This window comes from Penaeus vannamei, chromosome 3 (assembly GCF_042767895.1).
Source record: "Penaeus vannamei isolate JL-2024 chromosome 3, ASM4276789v1, whole genome shotgun sequence".
NCBI classification, from domain to species: Eukaryota; Metazoa; Arthropoda; class Malacostraca; order Decapoda; family Penaeidae; genus Penaeus; species Penaeus vannamei.
The window spans coordinates 24,695,861-24,705,860 of NC_091551.1; the positions used below are offsets into that span (position 1 = coordinate 24,695,861).

The window sequence follows — 10,000 nt, forward strand, 5'->3', positions numbered from 1 at the left end:
CCACTACCAGCAGAAAGACCATGGGAAAGAAGAGAATTGGACAAGTATGTTGGCTTACCTGAGATATTTGAAACTTACTATTCTTTGTGTTATAACAATGTTAAATTTGTGTCTGATTTAGTGAAATCATGGAGGCATTGCTGAAAGTAAATACTCTTTTTTCTGCAGAGAACCTGGGCGGTATGAGGGAACGGCCAACAGATATAACAGCAGATATGAACGTGCCAGGAGAGAAAGTGCTGCTTTTCCCGCAAGGCCAGCAACCAATAATCGCACATCCACCTACAATTCCTCTGGTAACAGAAGTAGAGGGAGATATGATAATTATGATGAATTTGCACCAGGGTAAGTTTGTTTGGAAACTGTTTATTCTTACCTTTTTATATGTCATTTGTACAGATTACTATATTTGCTTGAATTATATATTATGTTTGAGAATACCTTAATTTATTACAATATTTGACAAAAATAAAATTTCAGGCGAAGTTATGATGAATACAGTCAAGGCAGTGGAGCATCATATGAAGATTCATATGAGCGAGAGCTCCGCGAATATGCTGGGAGTCAGCGGTATGGTGATGGGGTTGGCACTGCTGCAAATAATGCAACTGCTGCAGGCAGCTGTCGGCGTCATAGTTTCAGCCCTGCTCGCCGACGGGATGATCGCTCACCGGGATCACAACGGGCACACTCTAGAGACAGGAGCAGTTTAAGCCCTTCTGCAAGAACTCAGTATGAGGAAAATGAAACTGGAGTTCGCCGCACTGCACGAAGGTCAACCAGTGATCATGACAGTTTTCACAGTCAGTCTCCTCCTGGCTCTCGTGCTGCCTCTCCCCCTCCACCACCAAGGCCAGCAAAATCTGGGTCTGGGTCATCTCGTCTAGCTCCTCCTCCTAGATCACCAGGGACTCCAGTTGCTGCTTCACCATCCAGAGAAGTAACCCTCCTAGATGATCGCTCCCTTCCTGCCCCTGGTGACTACAGGCGACGTACTAGTGACCTGAAAGACCTTGTTGTAAGGGTCAGTGATGTAAGGCGACCACCACCAGCTCCCCCAGAATCACCCCATCGGACAGGGCCTCACAGAATACATCGTTCTTCACACACAGAAGATGGAGAAGATGTAGTGAGTAGCAGTAGTGGGGGAGGTGGTGGACCACAAGACCCAAGACTGATGCACAGACGAGGTGCTGATGATCCACCTTCATCTGGGGATGAGCGTCCTCCAGACCCTGAACGCCCTCACAAGAAGGCACGTTACAGTGAGGCAAACTATGAAAAATCAATCAGTGTAAAAAGAATGGCAGACAGCAGTGATGCTGTTCCAAACTTTAGGAGGCCTCATGATGCAAGAAGGGAAGGGAGATTGCTCAGGAGGAGTGGAGACCCTTTACTACCGCCACCTCGTCATTCTGAAGAAGGGCTCCATGATCCACGCTACCGCAGAGCATCTTTGCCTGACTCTGATGATATACACTGGCGCCGTGATGCCGTTCATGTGTCTTCCTCGTGTGATGCAGCTGCTGATCACAGTGATGCCAGCCCTCCAGGCACGCCTGTTCGTGATGAGAGGGATGACTCCACAGAACCTCCACGTCACACCATGCATCACCATCACCATCACCACAATCATCACCATCACCATCACCGAGAACGGTATCAGAGTGTACCACTGTCTTTACCATTGCCAAGGTTTGCACAACAAGTCCGTGCTCATCTTTCACCACGTGCAGCATCAACATCACCAAAAGGTGCAAACATGTTGCGTTCACCTCCTTTTAGTGGCGGGAACAGTGCAGTTCGAAGTGATGTTCGTGAAGTGGGTGGTGTTGTTCTGGACACTCCGATGTCACCAGGACCAAGAGACAGTCCCTCAGACTCGGAGGAATCTCCACATTCTCCGTGTAGCCCTTCTATAGATCTGGAGCAGAGAATTCGTGCTTTAGATGAGAAATATGAAAAATGGTCTGGGTCTTCAAGGGTGGTGGGGAACAATTTATCAGCACCTGTAAATGAAGCTGTAAATGACAGTGGAAGTAGTTCAGGTGGTAGTGGTGGGAAAAATGCAAGATTGCCACGTATACTTGATCTTGATGAGTTGCGGTCACAGCCGTCCGATATTGTGAAGTCCCTGCTCTCAAAGAGATCAGTCTTTGATGAGGACAGCAAGCGGTTGGAAAATGTTGGTGATAAATATGAACCCAAACCCTTCACTGCAACCCCACGCACCAGTAGGGTTGGAAGTCTGTTACCAAGCCCACCTGTTGTGAGTGTGCAGGTCCCTCGCCTGCCCACCACCCCACCAGCAGTGCCCTCTGCAACACCTATAAGTAGCCTGCCAGGTGTCAGACTTTCCAGTCAACAATCTCAACAACCTCTTACTTCAAGTCCTTCTCAAGTTCCTAGGGTGTGTGTTTCTGTGCCGCAGGTCAGTAAATCTCAGGGATTGTCACCGTTGCATAGACCTGCGGTTTCTCAGGCAGTAAGACCACCTGCCTCAAGCCCTGGCTTTAGCCCCGGTGTCAGCCCTGGAGTAAGTCCTGCCCATCCACCGCACTTATCTCCAGTTACGCCTGTAAGTCCTGCACCACCCCTCACCACCACCTCTTCCATTGCCACCACCACAAGTACTACCTCAGCTGCCACTCCTCTTAGACGTACCTCTGTACCACCACGCACAGTGCGTTTAGAGTTACCAGTCAGCACAGGCAATGAAGGTGAGGAGTTAGGGGATGGCAGTTCAAGTGGAGTAGTTACTGTTGTTGCTGATACTCGTGTTACAGGTGTAGTGTCAGTCACACAGACAGTCTCCTGCAGCAAGTCTGTATTAACAACTACTACCAGCCTCTTACAACCGGTGCCCAGTGCTGTTTCACGGTCACTTTCAGGAGATTCTGCTCCTTACAATGTACCTGAGAGGAGTGGCAGTCATGCACTCCCACTGTTAGTAAAGGAAGAGCCTTGTGTGGAAGAGACTGTGGATCCTATTATACAGAGAATTAAGAGTGGAGAACCCAGATTAGATGAAGCTAAAGCCAAAGATTGTACTAGGGAAGATAGTGATAATATGGACACTATTGAATCGCTTGCAACAGATCAGGTTAAAGCACAGGTACCTAACTTTAAAACAGAGTCTGTGAAGGTAGAGACAGTGAAGACTGAAACAGTGAAGTTAGAACCGTTAAAATCTGAGACTATAAAGTTGGAACCTATCAAGGTTGAAAATGTGAAAGTGGAGGTGATAAAGGGTGAGCCAGTGAATAAGGAGGTAACTAATAACCACAAACGAAGACATAGCAGTGTTGATGCAGAAACTCGAAATAAGTTAGACTGCAAAGGTGTTGAGCCTGATGCTAAACGTGTCAAGTATGAAGGTGAGGATGAAAAAGTCTTACGTGAGAAAATCACCAAAGATAGGAGAGATTCTCGGGATGCAAGGGATGGTAAAAAGAGTGAAAGAGAAAAGAGAAACAGAAGTGGTAGAAGGGAAGAAGTGAGGGAAGGGCATGATGAAAAGTTGAACAATCGCACATTTGATGGATCAGAAACAAAACAAAAGAGAAAGACTCATGAAAATAGATCAGAGGAGAGAAAAGAGGAAAGCCACAAGAAGGAAGAAAAGAAAGACAGGCGGAAAGAAAAGTACGAAGAAAGACCCCCAGAAAAAATACCACGGGAAAAGTTTCATGACATCAAGGTGGATACTAAGAGTTCAGAAAAGGTCAGTGATAGGAGAACCGATGAAAGAAAAGAAGAAAGAAGGGAGGAGAAGAAGGAGGAAAAGAAAGAGGAAAAACGTGAAGAGAAGAAAGAAGAAAAATATGATGAGAAGAAAGAAGAAAGAAAAGAAGATAAGAAGGAAGAAAGAAAAGAAAATATTCGTGAGGAGAGAATCAAGAGTGAAGGTGAGAAGCGGAGGCATGGTGAAGACAAGAGAGTTGAAACAAGGGACCAGAAACATAAAGAAAGGAAGGAAAAATCCAAAGACAAAGAACGTCTTAAAAGTTCCACATTCTCCAGACATGATAAAGAGGTGGAAAGAGAGAGAACTAAAGATAAAGAGAGAGAAAAAGAAAAAGAACGCGAAAAAGAAAAGGTGACAGACAAAGACAAAGACAAGAATGTGGACAGAGAGAGAGAGAAAACTGTTGAGAGAGAAAGAGAAAAGACCATAGAAAAGGAAAGGGAGAGAGTCTCTGAGAAAGAAAGAGAAAAGGCATTAGAAAAAGAAAGGGAAAAAGCATTAGAAAAAGAGAAAGAGAAGATGGCTGAAAAAGAAAGAGAAAGAGTTTTGGAAAAAGAAAGAGAAAAGGCTGTGGAGAAGGAGAAAGAGAGAGCCTTAGAAAAAGAGCGAGAAAGAGCTCTTGAGAAAGAGAGAGAAAAGGCTCTGGAGAAGGAAAGAGAGAAGGAGAGAGAAAGAGAAAGAGAAAAAGCAGCAGAAAGGGAAAGAGAGAAGGCTATAGAAAGGGAGAGAGAAAAGGCATTAGAAAGAGAGCGGGAGAAAGCCTTGGAAAGAGAACGGGAAAAGGCTCTTGAAAGAGAGAGGGAAAAGGCATTAGAAAGAGAAAGAGAAAGAGAGAAGATCTTAGAAAAGGAGCGAGAAAAAGAGAGGGAGAAGATCTTAGAGAAAGAAAGGGAAAAAGCCCAAGAAAAGGAGAGAGAAAGAAATATGGAAAAAGAGAGAGAAAAGGCACTAGAGAAGGAGAGAGAAAAGATGTTAGAAAAAGAAAAAGCTCTTGAAAAAGAAAAGGAAAAATCAGCAGAAAAGGACAGAGAAAAAGTGTTAGAAAAAGAGCGGGACAGGGAGAAGGACAGAGACAAAGTTAGAGTGAATGATCGTTCACGAGAGCGAGAGAAGGAACGCAGTGGGCGCATGAATCACAGGGATACTAATGAAAGAATTGATAATAAGCGTGATGGGCGGCACAACAGTGAACATCGTCACATGGATAAGAGAAAAGATTTGAGACACGAAACCTCAAGCAGACACCACCACAGAGCATACGATGCTTCAGAGACAGTTGACATGAAGCATAAGTCCCGGAAGTCCCGGCCTCTGGACACTGATGAGGAAGAAGTTACAGAATCAAACAAACTGGTTTCTGCTCACTATTCTAGTAGTGATGACACAACACTAACTAATCATGATGTTGTTTTACCACAAATGGATGAATCAGTTCATCGTTTGGATAAATCAGAGTCCCGAGGAGAGCTTGATGAGAGGAGGTCACGTGACAACCGAAGAAGGAAGCATGACTCAGGCAAAAGTGATAAGAGTGATGGAGAAACAAAATTAAAGGTGTCGTCGAGCCGCAACAAAACTGTTCCATCACAACCTGCAAAGATCAAAGTTCGTACAGATTCGGTTGAACCAGATACACAAATTAGTGACATTGCAACCTCAGAAGATGAAGTAACGAGACATAAAGGTGAAAATATGTCTAGACGAAATAGTACAAGTAGTAAACTACCCCAACAGCAAATAAGACCAGGAGTTACATCTGGTATGAAAAACAAACATAATGTAAAACCAAAGTCCATATTTGACCCAGAGAGTGATACTGCAGATAGTTTGACTGGTTCAGGTGGTGAGGTGGAAGAGGGAGAAGAGGTTGTTCCCAAAAAGCATTCAATATTTGACATTCCTGCTGATGACGGTATGTTTGACATGTATGACAAAGTTAAAGCAAGGCGGCTAAAAGTCCAGCAGAAACAAGAGGAAGATCGAAGACAGCAAGAACTTAAACAGATGCAGATGCAGAAGTACCGACAACATCAGCGTGCAAGGAAGGAGAAGAAGGCAGTACATCCAATGCATTCAGACATATCAGACTCTGAGGAGGAGGAGGAGGAAGAGAATATGCGTGGCCAGAAACGTGTACATAATCAGCATACAAGTTCTGATGATGATCCATTTCGTAAGCGACGTCCAACACAGTTATCCACTGATGAAACAGATGATGATATTTGTCTTCGTCAAGATAAGAAGAAGATCGCAGCAGTGCTTGGTAACAAGAAGGAACAGAAACATAAAGTTAAGAATATGATAGTCTCAGATGTCACTACAGATGAAGAAGTTGTTGTTAATATGCCCAGATTTCCATCTGGAAGACCAAATAGAATTTCAGACAATACTGAACCTTCTGATGCAATCAGAAGTCGTGGTGATCATATTTACACAGATTCTGATACAGAAGGTGAAGTGACACCTAGAATACCTAGTAAGCCACTAAGGGAGATAGAATCAGACAGTGAAGTTTCAGATGTTCCATCTCATGCTAAGCCACCAAAACCATCAGCAAGAGTGAAAGCACGTGACAAAGAAAGAAAGGTTAGCCGGAACAGAGAAAAGACAAAGCCTTGTGTGAGCAAAGAACTTATAAGCACATCAGAAGACAGCGATGGTGCAGTACCATCAGAAGATTCAAGGTCTGTCAGACCAAAAGCAAAGGCAGATCCAGTTGAAGTAAGGCCAGAAAAACCTATTACACAACCACAGCGAGAACGAAAACGAACAGGTGACACTGGTATTGTAAGGGAAAAAGTCCCCTCAAAAAAGGATGAACGAATGGAAGCCATCTTTGGTCTCATATCAGATGATTCTGATCCAACACCCCCAACACCAAGACCAAGACCTGCTTCAGCTACGGCAAGGCGAAAAGGATCGGCTTCTTCAGGTGCCTCCACTGCTCCTCCATCACTATCTCCAGCACCAACCAGATTATCTGTGTGTGAGGTATATGACACTGATTCTGATGATACTCAAATGTCACCCGTTTCAAATCCTGCAAGACCTGGGCATGTCTCCACTAAGTCAATTCAACAGGATAGTTCATGGATAGAGCAGAAAACTGAGAATAAGATTGACACTAAACTAAAGTCAGAGTACAGAAATGAGGAAAGAAGAAGTGTGAAGAAAGAGCGATTAAAGCGTGACTCTCTTCCTCCTCCAGAGATGGTTAGACCTGTTTCAGATTCTGGCAAAGGTAGCAGCAGTAGCAGTACAAGTACCAGCAATACTATGAGCACCAATAGTAGTGCAAATAGTAGCAGCTCTGCAGAGGAAGTTGTTCAGTCTGAGCTTCTCCCAATCACAGAAGTGATTAAAGAGGAAAATGAATCTCATGATTCAGAAGCCAGTGCTCCTGTAGATGTATTTCGGTTTACTGATGAAGATGCAGGTGAAAGAGATACCAGAAAGGACAAGAAGAAGAAGAAGAAGCATAGGGAGAAGGAAGGCAGCCGTGGAAGGCGTCACCATCGACACACTAGTGAGGAACAGTATGCTGGAGATCAGCAAAGTGATCGTCATAACATTGAACATTCATCCATGTTGTTGATTGATACAGCATCTCCACAAAGTCCTAATAGTGCATCATCATCAAGCATGCTAAGCCCTAAGGAAAAATTACCTCGACCAACACAAACTCCCAACATGCCACATAGCCCAAGGGTTGTTGCACCACCAGCTGGGTCAGTTTGTAACTCAACTCATGCACCACATAGTCCTCCTGAAGCAATCTCTATGAAAAGTCCATCCACACGAACCTTATCATGTGATTCACAAGATTCTGTTGGGTCACGTGACAGTAAAGAATTATTAGAAGTAAAGGACAGCAGAAGCCCTCATCCTCTATCTACCCTTCCTCCAGATGCAGCAGAATCTGCTGTGCAGAGTCTTGCATCTCATGTCCCTCCATCATCTCCTGCAGGACATGAACCCATATTTGAAGATATTACCGAAGCCTCTAATCTTAGTGCGCCAGAAAATTCTGTAGATGTCACTGCTGGAAATAATGGGAATGGCAGTGCTAAGGCTTCGAGAGCAGTTATTTCTCAGGAGGAAACTTTGAATGCTGTTGCTGGACTTCTCGCTTGTTATGATGACTACAGCGAAGATGCCAGTGTACAGCCCACTGATGAGGAAACATTGATGCCACCAGATGCTTCTGTGGCTGCAGAAGATGCATTTGAAGAAGCACAAAAAGCAGCACAGATGTTACAGTGTGAGATGCCAGGTGAAAGAGATGATGCATGGCCCCAACAGACTCCCCATAGTACACCTACAGCTTCAACAAAAGTTTCTGGGGAAAGTGAAACTCAGCCAGTACCAACACAAGAAGAGGAAGAGGAGGAGGAACCAGATAATGTGGAGTCAAGATTTCCTCAAGCGCCCCCTGATAGTCCAGCGTCAATGCAGTCAGAGCCAGAACTACAAATTGATGAAGACCAGCCAGATCCAGTGGATGATATGGAAGGTCCACCTGCACCTCCAGAACAGAAAGAATCATGTCCATCAGGCCATGATACTACCTGGACAGAATCAGTGGAAAAGACTAGCAAACCACAGGAAACATCAGCTAAGTTGATAACTGAAGGAGATGATCACAAGGAATCTGCATTCAAACAGGAAAAAGTTGTACAAGAAAGAAAGGAAGAAATTAAGAATTCCTCACAGGCCAGCGATGAGAAGGTGAAGTTCATATTTGATGAAGAAAAGGATGGCTTACCTCATGAGACAATAACTAAATCAAATCAGTCACAATCTGTAATTGAAGATGCTCCCAAAACACCAGAATCCATAAAATCTTCTGCAACACTCAAGGATTGTCTTGATTCCACTAGTGAAATGGCTGAAACCCTACAAAAATCCTCAGATGTGTCACTGAGTCCTCTTACAACCTCAGCAAATTCAGGATCTGTTCAGTCCAAGGCAAAGAGACCAAAGAGTCCTGTGAGTGTGCAGCCTAATGCTGAACCAGACAAATCAGAAATCTGTACTCCCAAAACAATCCAGCCAGATGTGATTACTCCAGCAAGCACCATTCCGACAACTTCAGTACTTCACTCTACAAATGTACCAAGTACTTTGCAAAGCATCTCGACTGTAGCGCCAACCTCTACTACTGCTACCACCCCTTCATCTGTGGTTTTACCAACAACGTTACATTCTCCAGTTTCCTCAGGTCCTATGCAACCATTGACATCAAGAACTACTACAGTATCTATCCCCTCATCTACAGTATCTATCCCCTCATCAGTTGCTACAACAACAACTGAGTCTAAACCTAGAACAGCTTGTACAATAGTGCCCACAACAACTGTATCTTCTACAGTTGTTTCTCTAAGTTGTGCTTTAAGTACCTCTGCAACATCAACAGTAGTGTCTTCAAAAATATCATCTACCATTCCCACCACAGCTACAAGTACTGTTTCCACAGCTGTCTTTACTCAGACATTGCAAAAACCTGTAGGAGCAATTCCCACTACAGCATTGATATCAAGTACCACATTGGCTCCAGTATCAACAAATACAACGGCAAATGCAGTAATTGGTCCACTTCCTGTGAAGACAACAGTTGCAGTACCTACAAACATAATGGCAGTAAATCCTGTGAAGGTTCCTTCTCCAGAAACTATCTCCAGTCTCGAAACTTTACCAAAACCAACAACGGCAGTTTCATCAATCCCATTGTCTGCATCTGTCCGTATTGCTAAAACAAGATCCAGAGTTCCTCAGGAACCTGCTTTTGCACCAGAGCAACCTTTAGTATTAGTCTCCACTGCAACATCTAATTCAGACCCAGTTTCATCTCTAGGATCAACATCAGTGCCCACTTCTACAACTTTGTCAAGTTCTCCACTGTATTCTAGTCCATCTGCAGGCTCCACAACTACATCATTGCCCATTTCAGCACCAGCACCAGCACCAGTGAAAACGCTAATATCTGCTAAAACAGTTCCAACAACAAGTACATTTACTGCGGCACCAATATCCACCATATCCTCCTTGTCTGTGTCGGAACCATCCACTCTGATAAAAACTGCTTCAGAGTCTTTTTCAACTGCAACATCAGCACCCACTTATTCAGATCCTTCACCATCTCTAGCAACTACTACATCATTGTCCTCTTCTGATTCCAATACACTAGTGACTACTGTGATCACTTGTAGTTCACCAAGTGTTCTGTCAACTGCAACAGCAACCATGTTCTCG

General features: G+C 44.1%; 1 protein-coding gene across 2 annotated transcripts in view; it reads left to right on the forward strand.

Moving 5' to 3' along the window:
- LOC113824742 (protein split ends) overlaps positions 1-10,000 on the forward strand; it is a gene marked incomplete at its 3' end in the record, with an annotated part of 27,122 nt that overhangs the window by 8,068 nt on the left and 9,054 nt on the right. For both annotated transcript variants that reach the window (XM_070142745.1, XM_070142747.1), the window contains 3 exon segments: positions 1-44; positions 169-345; positions 481-10,000. The exon segment at positions 1-44 is cut by the window's left edge and continues 129 nt beyond it; the exon segment at positions 481-10,000 is cut by the window's right edge and continues 2,562 nt beyond it. In XM_070142745.1, the coding sequence (XP_069998846.1) occupies positions 1-44; positions 169-345; positions 481-10,000 (9,741 nt within the window).